Source organism: the organism of the source record quoted next, unplaced genomic scaffold (assembly GCF_019419815.1).
Source record: "Pyrus x bretschneideri cultivar Hongxiangsu unplaced genomic scaffold, Pyrus_bretschneideri_v1 Contig12, whole genome shotgun sequence".
Taxonomy (NCBI): domain Eukaryota; kingdom Viridiplantae; phylum Streptophyta; class Magnoliopsida; order Rosales; family Rosaceae; genus Pyrus; species Pyrus x bretschneideri.
Window position 1 is genome coordinate 140,646 of NW_025999413.1, and position 19,745 is coordinate 160,390.

Genomic DNA, 19,745 nt, shown 5'->3' on the forward strand with positions numbered 1-19,745 from the left:
GGGGAAATTCGATTCCAAACAAGGAAATAAATATAATGGAGTAGTTGTGAGCAGCAGAAAATATCAAGCATTGGGCGTGGAATCTTGTTTTGCCTTAAGAACAACCTCCTCTGTGGTGGTGCCAATGATCTCGTTCGCACGTTTCAGTCCTACGCTGTTATATCGTCCAAGGGTATCCTAAATTCATTCATAGCCATAGCCATAGGCATGGGTAATTAATTAGAACGAGTGAGTATTACTAGCACTACTAACCTTTGATCGTAAGCCTTACCCGAGTAACAATTCCCAATTTCTCCAACTTCTGAACTGCATCGTCCACATCAAAATTACAGTCGTCGTTAAACTGTTCCTTGATTAGTTCCTCACACCGCTTGTCCAGATCCTGCAACACATTCATAAACATAACACTTCAATTCAACTTTGTTGCAATATTCTTATGATAGGAACAGGAAGAGATCCAATCCAAGAGGAGATGCATATATCATACAAGTAAGGTAGCCTTCCCTTGTTCCATTAATATGTAAAATGAAATTATCACCTCCTTCACCTGCAAATACATTCAACAAGAATATTTTGTTACTGCACCAATAAATAAAAATACATTAATGTCCAGTCCAACAAAAATTCATCCGAAATTATCAGGCTTACTTCCTGTTGAATCACATCATCGCACAAGTGAAGGAGAGTACCCCGTCCGCTATCCAATTGTTTTTCATACATGGACTGTGTTATCAAGTTCTGATACTGAGCCAAGTTCTGCTGATAACTACACGTACGGTACGGTCATGCCGATGCATATTATTGATATTGAAATTGAAATTGAGAGAATGTGCCAACCCACCCAACCAATTTCAGGACAGATGAATATTACAACAAAATACCTAACCTGAAGTATGTCTTAGCAAAGTAACCAATCACAGTGGAAATAATCGCAAAAATGACCCAAAGATCAATTTGAGGCATTTCGAGCGAAGTAACAACTGCAACCTGCCGTAACACAAACAAATGGTGATTACCATTAAGCTGCATTTTCGCAATATAAAAGAAAAATGACAAGATTACTGTGCAGCAACAATACAAACTTCATTGCTGCTATCAAGAAACTGACCAGCCCTACTACAGCAGAGCCAACGAACGTGAGCCAGTCCATTGGAGTTAATCCTGGGTTCTTCTTCTCAGGCTGTGTGAAAGACAAAAGGTTTCATTTCTTACTCCAGTGCATCACTTATATGCATGTTACTTCAACGGGAAAATATAAAGCACTGTACAAATGCCCTGAGGGAGACAGTGATAGATAGAGATACTCACAAGAACAATCTCCATATCGGCCATTGGAATGTTTTTAAAATGTTTAACATATATTCCCCGCTCTTCATTATCTTCGGTACTTGCTCGCCTGAAGAGTCATAATTCTTCTTGTCAATAAATTACTTTTTCAAGGTCCTTTCGAAAAAGGTAATGCAAAAGAAGATAGTTCATAAAATAGAAAGTAGTACCTGTAAACAACAATAATCCTATCAAAAGTTGGCTCTTGGATTGTGTTCTTGCACAGCAAATTTTGAATGCTGAAGGACACAGCATATATTTGTCATGAAGTGGAAATAATCAAAATAAGATTGAATCGAAGGCATATATAATAGTCAACCTCAGTTCCATTTTTTCAATACGGATTCGTTCAACAAACAAGTCCTCTGGATCTTGGTCAGGGAGGCGAATATTATCATCCTTCTTTGGATCTATCTTGAGCTGTGCCTCTTTCTTTTTTGAAAAGAACTTTTCTGTCCTGCAAGAACAAAATTATCAACAAGATTCTATTTGCACAATGATGTTATGGTCAAGTGACTTGAAGTTGTTCAACTATGTTGGTTGGATTAAAATTATTAATCATAACTAGTTTCTCTAGCTACAAATACGGAACATTCCATCCAGAAATTAAGAAGAACTTAAAGCAACTTACTTGGTTAGTCTTAAAAGATATTTCCAGCAACGTGCAATGATCATGTCCACTTTCTCCATGATAAAGTAATCTGAAGTCTTATCAAGTCCAATGCCGCGTCGGAAGATGACGTACTGAAGCAAGACAACATCAAATGAGCCACTCGAATTTTAACAAGGGATTTGAAACTTGCAGATGTTTGTTTGCAGTATTTGAAAATACCTTATCAGCAAAATCTGGAATGTTTGGGCAAGGATGCGTGTTAAAGTATTTCCTCAAAAGTTTATTGTCAAGCTACGTAACATATTGGGATCAGCAACCAAACGTGAAGATCGCATCACATAAAAACCAAAGTTCCAATGAAGCAATTTTGCTGGACAGAAACTAGTGATGGAAGGAAAACATTTTGGGGAGACGGTACAAACCTTAGATTCATCAACAACGATGGGAAGGTTTAGAAGATACTGCCCCGACTGCGCAACCTCAATTTCTTCGTTAGTTGCAATCTTGAAATTACTCTTTTCCATCACCTGTAAAAGGAGTTGGCAGTGCATAATTTGTATCATTTGAAGATTTCCTGTTTCTTTTTCTCTTGTTCATTTTACTTGTATGGGGCGCCGGCGGTATAGAAATGAAAACAAGAATAAGAAGGGGAAGCACAGCAGCCATAGAATAGAACCTGAAACAAGTACTTGAGGAAGTTCTGTTCAAGTACATCAATTTCTTGAGGAGAAAGCTTCTGCTGCTCCAATTTCTGACTCCCATGGACAGGATCAAACAGGGAGTATAGTTGCTGAGTTTATAGAATTGACAAATACACAATGTCAAAGTTAACAAAACTTGATGAGATATCGGAAATAAATAATTGAAATTTGGGACATGCATGAATAATATCTGGAAAAGAAAAGCGAAAAGATGATCCGGAGCATAGCATATTGTTCGCATATGAAATGCATACCATCAAATCCTCAAATTGAAGGAGATACCAAGCCCGAATTGTGTACTCGACTCTCTTACAGAGCTTGGAAAACTCAGCGCGATCAGAACTTTCCTCTAGAGAATATTTGAGAACCAGGTTCCAGTTAGCAAGAATTACAAAGACAGTCAAAGGCAATGGCATGATTAGATCATTACAAGTACAAAGTACAAACCGATGAGGTTAGCCAAGGTCATGAAGAGTTTGGGCTTGAGAACTTGAATGGCAGATTCACGCTCTAACCGAATCACGTCTTTCTTACCCATTTTCCTTTTTCTTCTTGTTGAGCCCTTGGCTTTGAGATTAATTCAGCTGTCTGTAACTCTCTAATTCTAATAAGCCTAGCTATTACTTAGTTTCTTTCATCCCTTTTCTTTCTCACAAGCAGAGAGAGAGAGAGAGAGAGAGAGAGAGAGAGAGATGCATGCACGCAGTTAAGGGGAAGGGAAGAGAAAAGGAGGAGGTAGGGAACGATCCCATCCAAGTGGTAACTGCCGCCACTTTTATCTCCGCAGCGACGACTGACGACCCTGCAAACATTTGCCTTCCTACAATAGTGCGTCTTTAACGTCTCGAGTCGGATTTGGGGGATCCCCGTTGTTTTAGTAGCTCTCTTCTGCTCGACCTCTCCATCTATCCTTTTCTGGTTACTTGTTTACTGCGTAGCTTCCCCCCACCCTACTTCCACTACATCCTCTTCTTGTACGTAACTTACACTTGTAATAAAACCATAACCTAAACCCTGTGAGTTTCAGACCACAAAATTAAATAAATAATTACGCAAAGTTTTGAGGTTAATGCAGGTTGATTTTTTCAGCTTTTTTTTTATTTTTTTTTTTTTTTTTTGGGTTTTGTGGAGGGGGTTGGTTAATTTTCAACACGGAAGGAAACGCTATTAGACAGCATCCCCGTGCGTTCTGTGCCAAATTTTACAATGATCCAGTTGCTTGCGGGATTGCATTGTATTCCAAGAGCAACTGACATATCCCATACATAGACAGAGGCACTGGCAACAATTCAAATCCCGACATTTTCGATCAGATTTCATTCAACCACATCTTCATTTTCAAGTCTTGTGTAAAACAAGGTTGCTCACCAAATGCCAATACTGCTGCTGCTGTTAGAAACAGTGTCACTAGAAAGCACGATCCACCTACGAGACTCGTGTTTGATCATCTCAGCTCAGTGGATGATAATGGTGATGGGGCATACTCAAACAGAAACGCTGCAAAACACTAACTTCGATAGACGACGATGGTAAAAGCATTCAACATTTCATGAGAGGAAGAGAGTTTGGAAATGCCAGCCAACAACCAAAGCCATGATATGCTAATATTCAAGCATTTGCCTCTACAGAAAACTTTAAAAGCCTCCAAAAAATTATTCCAAGATAGTTCTCCATAAACAGAGAATAAGAAGAAAAAAGGATTCCCAATGAAAAATAAAATTCTAAACTACCAACTAACAAATTTGAGATGCCAGGAATTGTCCAATAATCCCACGGTCTCCCCCCCAACCCCTGCCTGCTGCTCTCTGTCTCTGCCCCCATCTAACATATATGTACACGCTGCTGAGTTGGCCCTTGTATAGGTATGTACAAAGTCAAAAACCTATCTCCAACTCTGCACTTTCATCTACTGTAACCCTCACTTGTCACCATTTCCTGTTTACGTTACCAGGCAAGAAAATTGTCTTACGGGTTCCACGACCTCAAGAATGGTTTACCCATTGGATCACGTAAACCAGAGTTCTGATGCGGTAAATTCATCCATTGCATATCATCATGCATCATGGGAGTGGCTGCTTCATGCCCACCCAAGTAATCAAGTTCAGCTCCTGCTTGTGGTACAACATTTCCGAACCTCGGAGTAACCCCACCCACCGTTCCATAGCTCCTAGAGGAAATGAACTGCTCAGCGGAGGCTACGGGATGGTAAGGGCTACTTGCTCGCAATTGGTTACAATGAGGTAGAACACCGAATAAGCTTTGATCTGCGTTCGTACCATTCCCAATGGTCTGACTTGTGGCACTAGTACCACCAGAAAACCAATTATGACTCAACACTTCTCCACCATGTAAGTGAGATTGCTGAGGTCCTGGCATACGAACACTATTGACAGCCCAATCCTGCACTTCAACTGGAGCCGAATGTTCCGGCCTTGAAATTAAGTAACTACCTCCATCAGAGTAAATGTTCTCAGGTAATCTTGGTTGCATGTATACCTCGCTCTCTCTCTTCTGCCCTTGCTCCAGAGGCAGTGACTGGTGTTGCTGCTCTTCAAAATGCGCTGAAAACTGACCATCACCTATAAACACATTGGCTGGTGGCTGGAATTCCAACCCTGTCTGTTTCTTCTCAGGATTGTAAGATAGCATGCTCTGACCCTTAAAGAGAGATTGAAGCATTTCATTTTGATCTTGGTTTCGGTAAGAACTGAAGGAACCATTCTCTGATTGTATGTGCATTAAATCTTTCCCACTGTCTCTCACAGGCAAGTCGGACTCTATAGCACCTAAGTGTGTCTGCTGAACTTGATTAACTTGTAGATGTGCAAGCGATAACTCACTGGCAGATGAATATGCGTGACATGTGGTAGAATCATAGTAAGAATGTGGCACATTAACTGCCTTCCAGACATCTCCACTAGCACATAATTGTGCTCCCTCGTTTACTGGAGTATCTGCAGTACTCAGATTCTCCGTGTAATCAGGTACATTTGGAGGAAAATGATCTGATTCTATAATGATATGCTTTTCTGAATCATTATCCGACTCTGCACTGAAATGTTCATCTGAATCTGTATCTGTGGGGTTGCACTCATGACCTCCACTAAGCTTCTGTGGAGAGTTGTCATCTTCTTCCATGTCCGTGGGGTTGCACTCGTCACCCTGTAGGATGCCGGGTACAGACTTTTCATCATCTTCCATGTCTGTGGGGTTGCACTCATCACCATGTAGGAAGCTGGGTAAGGACTTTTCATCATCTTCCATGGGAGATTGACAGTTTGTTGCTCCAATATCTATCTCATCCTGAAGCACATGTTCAAGGTTGTGACCACCTTCGTCATCCTGAACACCCCATCACAAACCAGCCCATAAAATATCTCACACAACAATGGAGACAGGTTCATTAAGAAACGGATGGCTACCACCAGATTGATAAAGGTAGATACGTCCGCTAAAACGGAAAAAGAAAAAAAAAAAGGAAAGGGGGTGGGGGGGAGATAAAGGCAGAATCACTAACCTCTCTCAGAGACCTTAGCCTCCTTTTCATGTCCTTCTCCAAAGACTTTGTCATTTGCCATCTTTGTAAATGCATTTCTATCCAGTTTGCATAAGCTGCCGGGATATCTTTAACTGCCAATTGCAACCTGTATAAAGAAGACTATACTTTGAGGAGGCAGACAATCAAATATAGAGTAAAATATATATTTCACTAGACACTAACCAGTGCTGATGTAACTTCTTCTGTTCTTCTTCCACAAAGACTTCATATGGTTGTACAACAAAGTTATCAAGGTTACCTAAAACCCGCTCGAGAGACCTGGACTGAATGCTTTTGCCAGACTGCTTCAGGCTCTTAACAATTTCATACTGCTTCTTGCTAATCTGAAATAGTTAAAAGCACCCATTCAGCAAGAGCCTCATTACAATTAGAATGTTATATATCATGACCCAGAGCAACAAGTACACAGAAAAAAGATGGCTCTGTGTGTAGGAAGAGAGAGAGAGAGAGAGAGAGAGAGAGAGAGAAAGGAGTGTCTTGTCTATGTGTTGGTTTACTGGGCTCGAAAAATAAAACAAATTATGGATGTTAATATACGCTAGTTGCCAACAGTTACGTAGGAAAAAGTTAAAACCCATTCAAATAAACAACTTAGAGGCAATGAGTTCCAAACATAATTGTGTTCAAAACCTAACATCTGATTACAACTTTTTTCTACTTGACTTATTTGTCCTACTTAACAGGGAAATGGGATAATTCTGTGTCTATGCTCAGAAGCCATTAAGGTATGTGTCTGGCAATTTAAGTTTAACAAGCGACCACTGATCCCAAAACTCAAGCCTGAGAGGTGACTGATTAGGTTACGCAGATTTACAGAATCCATCCATAATTTTATTAAGTTTCAGAATTACCAAATGAACACCAACCTTAACATACGACATGTATTTAGCACCATCGCTACTGTAGATATTGTGCCTGTGTAGATTGTCTCCTTTTTTGGATCTTGCTCCTGCATTAAGTGCTCCATCTGGTGTAACCCACAAATTTCTACCTCTGTCCTTTAGGAAGCCTTTCTCACAGATCCTGACACAATAAAAACTTATAGATCTCATGCACGTCCAAAGTAGATTGATATATAAATGTGGCAAAAATCATCAAACGTCAACTAAACATACACTAAGTAGCCATAGCCAAGTACGTTTATAATTTAAGAAAATTAAAATGAACCTGGAGCACATAGGCGCTCTGGTAGGACTAAATGTGGATAGCTGAATTACCTGTTCTGAAATTCTCCTCCCTTGTTCACTGAGGAAATCTGGTTATCACTACTGCATGCTTTCTCCCAAGAACAAGATTCAGATGTAACTATGGCATTTTCCTCAAGATCATGCAATCTGGATTCATTTGCATGTGAAAAAATTGGTTTCTCGACATCAATTCTTAACCTGCATAAAGTATAATCCCCATGAGAATAGCACCAAAAGGCTCCAAGCAATCTGTCAAATGACTTAATGAAGGGAAAAACACAATTTGAAGAAGAATTCCTCCTCCTTATAAATTGGTACTTGGTTGAGCATCAAAGGGAAGGTTTGGCATTCATTAAGCTCATAATTATGAGATGAAAAAAAAGAAGAAATACAGTGAGCATCAACCTCCACATATTCTGCACAATTTCCTTTTCAGGATCCTTACAGCTTGCGCATCTCTCCTTCAACTTCTGTAAATATGCAATCATACTGCCACAAAAACCATAAAAGGGATTGTGACGGTATGTTTTAGCGCAAGTGAGCCTTTCGAAAACAGTATTATATGTATTACAGAAAAAAGTGGAAAAGCGTAACGTACTCATTATGGTACATCTGCAACTCATTGTAGAATGTTTTCTTATCAGTTATTAGACATTGTTCCCTACGAAGTATGGCATCAGGATGGAAATCACCTGAGCAAAGTGAAGCACCCCTGAAAGCATATATCTCAATTAAAATCATTGGTACACTATGGAATTAAATTATTAGTCATAAAAGAAGCTACTATTTAAGACTCACAAAGCTACAATAACTTCTTTCTTTTCTTTCATGTTAGAAATTAGAATCCTCTAAAAGTGATACATAGTACATGCACAACATACAATGTTTGAAAAAAAATTTAACAGAAAACAACAGAAAAGTTTCTTGTTTTAAATTTTCTGATCAAACAGATGGAACAGTGCAATATTGATGTAACAAACTTTTCCCAACCACATGAAACCCATTTTCTTACAAGAAACATGAACTAATTTAAATTTTGATTAGTCTACAAAAAACAATATTTAGCAGTGCTGCATTTATTTACTCTTAAAAATATAAAAGAAACAAAATTAAAGGAAAAGAGAAGAGGAGGGGGACTGCATCAATACAAGTATAACATAAAAATACGTACCATTTAAGTAAAGGGTTTCCAAAGTCAAAGCAATCCCCAGCAAGCAATGCTTGCACAACTTCCTCTGCCTCTTGTCCGCTAGGAAGAAGCTGCATAAGATGATTCTTCTCATTCTCAGACAGTTGAGTATTCCAAACCTGCATCATTGTTTAAACAATAGCATATTAGTTGCATTAATACAACATAAAGTAGATACATGCTTGTGGCTAACCGTAAATTAAAAGCTACCTCATATGAAAGCACATCTTCCAAATTTTCCAAATCATAGATTCCCTCAGGAACAGCAAAAACATCTGCCAATGTATTAAAGCTGTTGAAAGCAAAATCAAAAAAAGGCTTCAAATTTCTCCTACTTATGCCAATTTGATCCCTTTTGGCGACTACCATGTTCTGATTCCCATCCCACTCAAGCGAAATATGAGAGTTCACGTCTGAATCATCCTGAAGCAATCCAATATTTTTCTTTTTTGCTATATGTTGCTCCCTAGAACTGCAACCCTTTCTCTGCTGATCAGCCGCCATTAGCACAAGATGTCAAACAAAGCTCCGTCAAAGCATTATACCGTCATACATTATTACCTTTAACACATGCCGTCGTTTTTAATTGAACCTGAGATCAAATATCAAACATTTACAAGTACATTATAATCCATAGCTACAAAATGCCTCATAAATCAACTAAAACTGTAACCCGAAACACGTGGTGAACAAAATCAATGCAGCTAACTGGACTGGAGTGAGTCCATCTATCAGTTTGAACTGAGTACTTGCTTTGTAAATTGTAAGGCACTTTAAAGGAGTAAGCTACTATAAAGATAGAGTCAACGTCCAACCTCAATTTATTTATGGAGAATTCAATGGCATTACTTGAACAATTTAATCCCTCAAATGCGAATCAAAACACCCCTGAATTGTGCCAAATTAAAACAAACAAACAATTATATTAAAAAGATTAAAAATTGCACGCATTGAAATAAAGAAAACTGAAATACCATAAAAAGATTAAAAATTGCACGCATTGAAATAAAGAAAACTGAAATACCATAAAAAGATTAAAAATTGAACGCTACAACAGCAACTTATGGATGGAAGACGCATTCCCCAGATACCCATACATATTCGCTGACGATTGGAAACCCACTCAGGAACCAAATTGACAATGAAAACCAACCGGATATGAAAAATTAAAGAAAAGAAAAGGGATAAAACATACAAGAAACGCATTCAAATACCTCATGCAGAAATTGAAAACGGGAACCCAAGACAACGGAATGCGTAATTTGGCAGGAAAAAGAAAAGAAAAAGACAATACCTGAAACAACTGGTGATTGTTTAAGGCCTCGAACAGAAAGCCAATTAAATGCGGAGAACTGCAGTGAAAACCCAGAAAAAAGATTGGGAATTTGCCCTGAGAAAAAACCCAATTAAAATGCGGAGAGAGAGAGAGTGTTGGAGAAGGGGGGGGAGCGTTTCGTATTATCGGATTGGGTTGAGGAGTTGGGTGAGAGACGTACGCCCACACCACACAGCATAAGACAGCGTGAGAGAGACAGATGAGACGAGTGTGCGTGGCTTCGGCAAAACCGTTAATTTAACATTGAACGGTTCATTGGCGCGCTCGGGCGCGGCGCAGCGCGGCTCAAGTCTCAGCTTCTACGCTTGCTCGGAGGCTGCGTCGATCCCTGGTTCCTGATTCCTGATTGCAGCAGCAAGGTATGCGGTTAAGATAGAGTTTGAGAGAGTTCAAGTGTCTTTAGAAAACGTTTTTTATTCTTTTTATTCTTTTATTTTGTAGGATAAAATACTCCTCTAATGAACTTAAACTTTTAATTTGAAGGTTACATGGTTCAATTTGAGTTTCTTTTCCAAACGGTTCAATTTGAGTTTGGGTCAACCACTGTTATAGAAGGATGCAAATACACAATTAGCAAAAAAATAAAATTAAATGAGTCAAATCAGCAACAAATAAGAAGGCAAAAATTTGTGCTTTGTGCATGGCTTGGCTGCTAACATGACATTGATAGCGAGCCGTTCGAGTTGCCGTTAAAAACAAACTGGGAAGTTGACGGCAGTGTTTTAGGGGATTGGAGGTTTTTGGAGCCGGTGGACTTCTGGCCCTCGAGTAAACGGTTTATCCTTTTCTTATTCTTCCGCCTTCCGGTATTCTCTCTCTCCATGGATAGTAATACGCCTTTACCACTTATGGTTTTTATATGTTTATTTATTTATTTATGAAGAAAATGGAGCCGAAAAAGCCCAAAATACAAACGTTTTCCTTCCCATTTTTGGTTAGAAAGGCCCCGAAAATAGTTTTTTATTAACCTTTCATTTTAGTTGGACTTTGAATGATGGTATAATCGACGTAATTTAGAGGCCGGGCCTCGTTCGTAAAGCCCATATCCAAATTTCCCCGCCCTTGCTGGCCAGGGGAGAGGAGAGGAGAGTTCCAGATAAGGGAAGTAAGGTAAGCGGATTAATTGGCATTAATTCCATTCCAAAATAAAATAAAAAAGATGACAAAATTTTCAAGACAATTCATCATCATCTATTATCTAGCTCTGCTTTGTGTAATTGTATAATTTCCCCGCCTTTTTTGCCCACTCTCTCCCTCCATCCCTCTCATTGTTGTTCTTGTTGTTGCTGCTGCTGCTGCTGCTGCTGTTCCCTCTGATTAGATCTCTGGGGGATTAGTTGTTTTATATTGAAAGACAATACCTACTGTTTGGTTGTCGAGAAAACTAATAAAGTGACTGGAAACATTAACCACTTTTAGTTTATCCGATAAACCTTCAAAAATTATAAACCTTCAACTTAATTTTTGAAGGTTTTCGACTGACATTGAATGGTAATGCTGGATTTTGAGCTCCTCCGGATGATGAAGAAGATGAATCTTTCCCAGCCTCAAGCTTTGAGATATTACATGCTGCGGCAGGACAGTCAATCACGAATCAATATCTACAACCTCAAGCTCTAGCCATTGATCCGTTGCAGTAGCATCTTCGTCCCTGACAGATTCTCACGCTGTATCATCACATATCATCAAGACAAGTGCGTGCCCTTGCACTTAAGTTCAAGTACTTGGCACTTCTTTTATTTGTTTTAACTAACTAATTAGTTGTTGGTTATTTAATTTACCTCTCTAGTCTCCTACAGACAAGCAAAGCAAGTTAACAGAAGTACAAGGAACACCCTTGCTAAGAGCCTAAGAGGAACAGGAAAGATGCTTCAGAAACGAATTCTATTTTTTCTCCCAGATCAACCTATAAAAAGACTACTCCTCCTCATCGTAATGTTCCAGCTCAGTCGCTATACCCCTCCTCATCGCTGGGCTCCTGTTTGTCACATTGTTCCTCCCCATCACTCTGCTCCTCCTCATCGGAACATTGCTCCTCCTGCTGGCTAGAATAGATATCCTGAATTTGTATTCGAGTGTAATACACCAATTCAGAGGGTGTAGTGCGCCGCAAATTGTAGTGTTGAATTGCATGAGATGAGCAAATTGTAATCTATCTTGCCGTTTTCAATCAAATTCTCCAGCTTTGAATTGAATTGTTTGTTCAAGTAGACCACATTTGACTGAATCATGTGATAAACAGATGCTTTTACATAACAAAAGAAATGGTCTGAATACAAGAAACCAAGCTTCTTGAAGCTCTTCGTCAATCTTCAATGGCCATGGCCATGCTGTAATTATGCTTTTACATAACAAAATTAATGGTCTGAATACAAGGAACCAAGCTTCTTGAAGCTCTTCGTCAATCTTCAATGGCCATGGCCATGCTGTAATTATTAGGCTGGGATTGGGAAGGAAGAGAGTAAAGAGGGCGAGGAAACAGCAGCTTCAGACGGAAAGCATCCACGCCGTTCAAGTAGTACCGGAATAGCCTCTTTGCCCGTATAAATCCAAGACGCCCGTACAGCGCCAGCGCTCCTTTATTTGTCACTTCCGCCTCCAGCGTTACCTGAATCCAATCCAATCAATCGATCAATCAAATCATTCGTGACAACGGCGGCGACGCTAGGGCCCCAAAAGCAGATTGATTTTATTTACGAAATTAGAGATACCTCTTCGCAGCCAGATTCCTTCATGACTTGGATAGATCTGGTAACTAGTTGGGTGGCGATGCCTTTGCCTCTGTAGGGTTTGATAACGACGAGCATAGCGATGTACCCTCTGTAGGTGTTGCGGTGCTCCCCCATCTTGCACACCACTGTCCCCACGCACCTGCCTCCGTGGAACGCCATGAAACAGAGCTGCGGCCACAGATACACGAAGTACCGATAGGTGAAGATGGAGTACGGCTCGCTCAGTTCTTGGTCCACTAGGCCCATTATTAGAGGCAGGTGCTCTTCTCCTCCATAGCTCAAGTACTCTATCTCCAACGCCGCCGACGACGACAAATGTACCTTGTCAATCTCACGCCCTCCTCCTCCGCCGCCGCCGCTTTCTTCTTCTTCTTCTTCTTCTTTCTTACTGATTCCTTCCGGTTCCATTTTTTCTTGGGGTCAAAATTCCAATTCCATCACTATCTTTCCTGTGTGTTTCATTCTGTGTTTATGTACGACTGGACTCCACGATTTTCAGACGACGCAGATGACAACGCAATTGGATTGGATTGGACTGGACTGGGCCAAACCTTTTATCCATCCCAATTTAAATGTTTATATCTCTCCATGACTCGGCCCAACACAATCATTAGTTTTGTGTGACCGACTCCATTTTTCACGTTTTACACTTTTACTAGCATCATTTAGGGGTGTATTCAATTGAAATTTTGAGGGATTTTAATTCTTTTAATGAATTCAGGATATTCAATCTAGATTTTAAGTGTTTCTCTCAAATTCAATATGTATTCAATCATAATTTTAAGATAGTTTATTAAAATCCTTATAAATGCGAGTGTATTCAATTAGAATTTTAAAAAAGTTTATAACATTCCAAGTGTATTCAATTAGAATTAGAATTTAAAGAATTTGGCAAAGTGGAGGAATTAGAGGGAATTGGATAAATTTTGTAGTGTATTTTAAGCATTCACAAATCTTACCTCTCCCAATGAGATTTCGAGGGAATTCAATCAAAATTTTGCATGGAATCTTTACAAATTAGTTAAACTCCATAAAAATCCATGAATTTATAAATCTATTAAAATCTCTCAAATTCCCAATTGCATACACCCCCCTTAGTCAACAATCAATTCCTAAAGGTGATTGAGGACAAAACTTCAATTTTTTTAGGTCACTTAGTACTACGGTCAAGTAGTATTTCTCTTATTTGTAAGTGAGAAGTCTTAGGTTCGATTCTCGCAAAAAACGAATTTGAACCACATTATTGCTAGCCCATTGTGAGGTTAAATCCATTTCTTATTTAGTATAGATAATATCGTTTGTTTAAATAAAAAATATATATACAATCGTTTGTGCTAGCTTTAAGTTCACACGCGAGAGTAACGTACTTAATAGCTCATTTATGTTAATATATGAATATGTTCTTATATATTTAGATTGAAATCGTGATTTGCTTAAAACGCTTGTACTTTTTTTTTCAAAAGCGTAGTTTGGTACTTAATAACGTAGTGTAATAAAAAAAGGCAAATTATGATTTTAGTTTTGGGAAGGTTCCCCTTTGTTGTCAGAGGCTTTAATTTCATGATTTAAAATCTACAACTTAAAACTTGTTGAAATTTAAGAATAATGTCTTTGTTGTAAAATCAACGATGTGTGCAGTGGAATAAATAAAACAATACACAAAATTTACGAGGTTCATCTACAGTCAGTATGACTGGAGTATGTCTTCGAAGCAGCAGTGATGCTTTCATTATAATTTTGAATAATAAGAGTACAAAATAACTCTCTCTATTATCTCATTTCCTCTTCCTCTCTTTTCTCTCTTCCTCTTCCGTGAGCCTTGTGGCTTCTATGTATTTGCTCTCATCCTCAACATTCCTTTTTATAGGCACAGATGATAGTGTTTGCTGTCTTGCTGTCAGCTAAGCTATAGTGTTATAAAATGGTTGATATAGTCATCTATTACATTATTTAGTGGTCAGCCATCAATGTTTACAACAGACTTAAATTTGTTAATATTTTTACAAAAATAGAAGTTAGCACTCTTTGAGCATATGCGATGTGTTTTAGATTACTTTTACATTCGTCACTCGTGCTTGCTAATATGTTTGATGACATTGACCAAATGAAGTTATTTGTCCTTTTACATAGGTTAAATCGCAAAACTAAAATTTAGCAAAATAGAAAAGTGAATCGAATGGGATATGACGTGCCAAAATCAGGGCCGCCCGCTAAATATATCGACAACACGGTCGTTTCCCTATTGGGTTTGTTCCAAAATTCCAATTTCCCATCGCAAGAGAAAATTGGGTTTGCCCGTTTTTATTCTCTCTCTCTCTCCACAGGCAACATTTGTACAGCGGCGAAGCCCAAATACCATTTCGCAGCGCAACAGTCGTAAACCTGAAAACCAGAACAATAATTACAAAAAGAAGAAAAATAAAAAGGGAAAAAAAATGTTGAGGGTTGCGGCGAGGAGGCTCTCTTCTGTGTCCGCGTCGCCATGGAGGTCCAACCAGGCTGCCACCGCCTCCTCCTCTATCCTGTCCCGAAATCTCATCGACGGCCGTGACTTCTCCGATGAGCTCAGATCCGCCTATTTCACCCCTGACTTATATCTTCCGTCCAGAGGTTAGGGTTCCCCTCATTTCTCTTCCTCTTTCGTGGCTACTGCTTATTTAGGGTATTTTCCCCAAATTCTTCGGCAGGAATCTGTTATTTAGGGTATTTCATCAGAATTTAATTGCTATTTTTTTGGGAATTGTTTGATACTATGCATTTTGGGGATGTGCAATTAGTTTAGTCTTATATTTAGCTGCCATTGATGCTGAATTTAATTCGCCACAATAATAATTCTGTATATTTCTGTTAAAATTACTTATAGAAGAAGAAAAGAAAAGACCAAGGAAAAAGGTCATGAAGCATCGAGTTTCAGTCTGAATGTTATTGGCCATTCGACGTCTTTAATAGCTGTTCCAAAGTTCACAGCTTTTAGTAATTATTCAAGTGTTGTGTCGATCAATGGCTTTTATTCTTATATTTCTCTTGCTCTAATTGATCCATTTCTTCAGGTTTTGCGTCTGGTTCACTGACCCCTTCCGGGGACAACAATCTAGTTCCAGACGTTCCGCCAACTGTGGCAGCTGTCAAGAATCCTAGTTCAAAGATAGTTTATGACGAGTACAACCATGAGCGTTACCCTCCAGGTGACCCCAGCAAGCGTGCATTTGCCTACTTTGTCCTCACAGGTGGTAGGTTTGTCTATGCTTCTCTGATTCGTCTGCTTATCCTTAAGTTTGTGCTAAGCATGTCAGCCAGTAAGGATGTTCTTGCCATGGCCTCGCTCGAGGTTGATCTCTCCAGCATTGAGCCAGGTTCAACTGTGACTGTTAAGTGGCGTGGAAAGCCAGTCTTCATCAGACGCCGAACTGACGATGATATCAAGCTGGCAAATAGTGTAGATGTTAATTCTCTCCGTGATCCGCAGCAAGATGCTGAGAGGGTTAAAAACCCTGAATGGCTCATTGTTGTGGGAGTCTGCACGCATCTGGGTTGCATTCCCTTGCCGAATGCTGGTGACTTTGGTGGATGGTTTTGTCCATGCCATGGTTCCCACTATGATATTTCGGGAAGGATCCGCAAGGGACCAGCACCATACAATTTGGAGGTACCCACTTATTCCTTCTTGGAGGAGAACAAGTTACTGATTGGTTGAAAACTGTCGTTTCTGGATGAGTTCTTTTTCATAAGTTAATCAGATAATGTCGAAGATTTGTTACAAACACTTTTGCTTTTACTCGCTTTCCCCCTTGGTGGTGTTTAGAAATAGGGTTTTCATATTATGTAACTCTCGCTGGGTGGTGTTGCTATGGATTGTCAATAAGTTGCCTTGGCTTTGCTGAGCATCAACCGTACCAAAAGCGCCAAACTTTGCTCAACTGAGGATTCTGTTATTTATTTGGTCATTTATGCATCAAGAAAACTTTACTTATCTGTTGCGGCTTATTATTAGTGTTAACAAATTACGTTATGGTGCTCTCTGCCTCGATCATTAGATGCTGTGTTTGGATGAGGGATTGCAAAGTATCAAAGGATATGGGGGCTACTACGGTACTACGGAAGTAGTATGAATAGGTCAAATTGAATGATTGTGTATACATATCTCAAAATCTTTCAAGGATCTAATACAAGAACAGCTTCATTTCCTAGTACTCTGAGCAAAACATTGAATTTGACTACAGATATAGAGGTATTTCTTTATCTCTCGAATATGCCCTTAACATACACCATTCCTTTCTCACTCAGTTGAAGCTCCTTTCTCATTTGCTCTACTTGCTGATCATCCCCTTGAACGATGATCTCTGACTGCGCACCGTCGTCTATGACCATCATTTTGACCTTGATCTGCTCCTTTCGCGATGCTCGCTTCCAGTAATATGCGCCCCTGTGTTCCAGTATGAAAACATCAGTACCCTTTTTTGGTTTTGGAGCACACATGCAATTTGACACGGAGAAGTGAAATGGAATTGAAGAGTGAGGTTGCAGGCGGTGCTTACGCCAAAGGACTTAAGGCGGTGAGCAAAAACCAGTTATTGCCGCAATCAGGAACAGTTATGGTAAGAACAAGAGCTACGCTTGCGAGGCTGATGCAGGTGCAAAAAATAAGCAATGCCGCTTGGCCTCGACTTGGAACCATCATGCCTTCAAACCTTCATACCATTCAAAGACAAGACATAAGTATTTGAACGTATCTACGACTACATAGATGTTAGAAAAAACTTCCTGCCAATGGCAGGCAAACAATAAAAACCATAGTGCAAACAAACAAACATCACATATGGAGATTTCAAAAAGAAAAAGATAACATGTTATAGTTGATGGATAGCAAGTATGGTTCGTGACCTCGTCACTAATTCAATTTATGTTGACCGAACAAATGGACGTCAACTTTCAAATTGAGTAAGTTGAATGTAGATAAGGTGGAGGTGGGGCTTACGTAATGGTCTCCCCTCTATCAGTGACCACAAAATTGTTGCGAGTGAAAAAGGATAAGATTTCACCAGCGACTTGGCTTGGTGCCTTCTTCTCTTCACCTATAAACGTCTTTTGAACTACCTGAAATTCCACATATACGTACATATTAACAACTATAAGGGAAATCGAGGAGGAGGGCAAAATTAATCTATACATGTAACAAGTGAAATTTGACCTTGGATTTAACAGAACGTTTGATGAGGGACCAAAGGCCAGGAACAGAGATGACGAAGAGACCCAGGGATGTGTAGTAACTGGCCAACGAATAACCCACGGCGCCTTCTGCAGCTCCAACCACAAACATGAGGGAGCTGCTGATGCTGCTGCTGGATGCGTTCAGTTGCTGCGGTGGTTCCAGTAAGAGTGGTACCAGATACGACGACGTACTAACAAGAGACTCGTGGAGGGAGCTCATCACCACCTCTCTCTTCTTGTTGGTTCCTAATGAACGCTGGCTCAGCCGCCATGGCTGCAGCTGCCTCTGCTGGTCGTGGGTTACGTGGAGTATATTCAGAGAACGAGAACTAAGAGGATTTGAATGTGGGTGCAGAGGGGATGATAGCACTTTCGCTGCCATTGCTCGCTCGCTTGCTCCCTCCCTCCCTCAAGAAATAAGAGTAGAGACAGATGGAGAGAGATAAGGATTTAGTTTTTCTGTTTACTAGCAGAGAGAGGCCAGGCTCTTCCTGTCTGTGGTCCTGTGGAGTGTGGAGGTCCAACTCCTAAAGTACAGAGTGAATTATATGTGAACGTGATGGACTGACTGATAGCCAAGCCGAGCAAACTGCCGGCTCCCTACAAACGAAATGGATAATGGACGTGTTGGTGTTTTGGGCCTATTCCCTCGCAAATGGCCCAAATCCATGAACGAAGAGGCAAGCAGGTACTAGAATTTATTTATCTTATTTTAAGAAGACATCTATTAAAATTTTCATATGTACTATCTGTTTAATATAAGTAAGGCCCACCAACATTGGTGGGCTCCATCTCCAGTAAAAAAGTAATATAAATGTGGTAACCATGATAATTTTGCACAAAAATCGACACATTTTTCAATACAAGTGGCCTCACATGACAGTAGAGCCCGCATTTATTAAAGAGTTGTCAAACAAATGTACCACTTAACTGTGGCCAAGTAGTTTTATTATAAACCAAATGCTACTCGATAAGGCCTTTCATTTTGGTAAGTTTGAGTTTCTACATATAAGATTAAAAACACCTCAAAGCAAAATTTCAAATCTTTCAATACAACTATATCTTTATATCAAAGAGTGAGGGTTTAGACCACTTGATGTGAATGCAAAATCTCATGTTCAAACACCAAATAGTACCAATAAAAAAAAACACTTAAACTAAGTATGCAGCTTGTAGTTCAGTAATAGCGCTTAGCTTTGCATCAAATGTCCAAATTTGATTCACTGTCTTACACTATTGATTGTTTGAGAATAGTTTAATAAATTATTAAATTAAAGGATATGCAAAAAGTATTACTGAATGGTAGTTACCTTCTCATTGAATGATTTACATGTATATTCACTAATGTTTACCTACCATGAATGAAGTGGAAAGTAACAAGTATCATGTGTTCACTAACATTCAAATGAATAAAAAGTGGATAGGTCTCGATGAGTTTGTGTATGAAAATGAAGGTATCCTAAGTAAACATACCTTAAGAGCATATTCAACAATTTATCTAAATGTGACTCTTTAAATACAATTTTGTTGACCCAAATAGCAGTTTGAAAACTAAAATTTGTTGATTCACAAATTTGCTTCTGCATACTCCATTTTATATTACTTTCCATCATGTGAACCTTTTTCAATATTTCATTTTTGGGAAAATGTTAGACAACAGCACGTTAGTATAATATAAAGAACATTTAAATTTAGAGAGTTTACAACATTTTCTAAATTTGAAAGCTCATGTGACAACTTTGTTTTTTTTTTTTTTTTTGAACAACATTTGACAGCTTTGTTGAAGCACAAAAGATTCTATGAGCACTTTAAAAATGCTTTTATTTTTTATTATTTTTAAATATAAATTTGAGCACATATAACGAGGTATCCTTACTTTGTTTATTTGAAAAAC

General features: G+C 39.1%; 5 protein-coding genes across 6 annotated transcripts; 1 reads left to right on the top strand and 4 right to left on the bottom strand.

Moving 5' to 3' along the window:
• Positions 1–4: 4 nt before the first annotated feature.
• LOC103937009 lies at positions 5–4,062 on the bottom strand. The gene is made up of 15 exons (XM_009346918.3): positions 3,088–4,062; positions 2,895–2,989; positions 2,616–2,729; positions 2,362–2,466; positions 2,159–2,230; positions 1,958–2,070; positions 1,646–1,783; positions 1,497–1,565; positions 1,309–1,396; positions 1,109–1,180; positions 887–987; positions 649–766; positions 488–547; positions 272–382; positions 5–177 (listed from the first exon to the last, which is right to left on the bottom strand). The coding sequence occupies exons 1-15, from the start codon at positions 3,176–3,178 to the stop codon at positions 64–66; spliced, it is 1,461 nt and encodes a 486-aa protein (XP_009345193.1). The 5' UTR covers positions 3,179–4,062; the 3' UTR covers positions 5–63.
• A 150-nt stretch (positions 4,063–4,212) lies between these two features.
• Positions 4,213–10,021, bottom strand: LOC103937001. Of its 2 annotated transcripts, XM_009346904.3 has the most exons (11): positions 9,870–10,021; positions 9,391–9,463; positions 8,786–9,167; positions 8,558–8,694; positions 7,985–8,098; positions 7,792–7,875; positions 7,417–7,584; positions 7,066–7,222; positions 6,362–6,522; positions 6,158–6,284; positions 4,213–5,982 (listed from the first exon to the last, which is right to left on the bottom strand). In XM_009346904.3, exons 3-11 carry the CDS (start codon positions 9,077–9,079, stop codon positions 4,606–4,608), a joined length of 2,619 nt encoding a protein of 872 aa, XP_009345179.2. In that variant the 5' UTR covers positions 9,080–9,167; positions 9,391–9,463; positions 9,870–10,021; the 3' UTR covers positions 4,213–4,605. The 2 variants fall into 2 exon arrangements, with proteins under 2 accessions (XP_009345179.2, XP_009345178.2); XM_009346903.3 differs by lacking the exon at positions 9,391–9,463.
• Positions 10,022–12,143: 2,122 nt separating this feature from the next.
• On the bottom strand, positions 12,144–13,131 carry LOC103937000 (N-alpha-acetyltransferase MAK3-like). Its single transcript, XM_009346901.3, has 3 exons — positions 12,623–13,131; positions 12,292–12,519; positions 12,144–12,195 (listed from the first exon to the last, which is right to left on the bottom strand). Exons 1-2 carry the CDS (start codon positions 13,049–13,051, stop codon positions 12,313–12,315), a joined length of 636 nt encoding a protein of 211 aa, XP_009345176.1. The 5' UTR covers positions 13,052–13,131; the 3' UTR covers positions 12,144–12,195; positions 12,292–12,312.
• A 1,778-nt stretch (positions 13,132–14,909) lies between these two features.
• Positions 14,910–16,613, top strand: LOC103936999 (cytochrome b-c1 complex subunit Rieske-4, mitochondrial). The gene is made up of 2 exons (XM_009346900.3): positions 14,910–15,253; positions 15,694–16,613. The coding sequence occupies exons 1-2, from the start codon at positions 15,079–15,081 to the stop codon at positions 16,335–16,337; spliced, it is 819 nt and encodes a 272-aa protein (XP_009345175.1). The 5' UTR covers positions 14,910–15,078; the 3' UTR covers positions 16,338–16,613.
• Positions 16,614–16,744: 131 nt separating this feature from the next.
• On the bottom strand, positions 16,745–18,555 carry LOC103936998 (protein COFACTOR ASSEMBLY OF COMPLEX C SUBUNIT B CCB1, chloroplastic). The gene is made up of 4 exons (XM_009346898.3): positions 17,832–18,555; positions 17,619–17,737; positions 17,179–17,331; positions 16,745–17,066 (listed from the first exon to the last, which is right to left on the bottom strand). The coding sequence occupies exons 1-4, from the start codon at positions 18,231–18,233 to the stop codon at positions 16,880–16,882; spliced, it is 861 nt and encodes a 286-aa protein (XP_009345173.2). The 5' UTR covers positions 18,234–18,555; the 3' UTR covers positions 16,745–16,879.
• Positions 18,556–19,745: the final 1,190 nt, after the last annotated feature.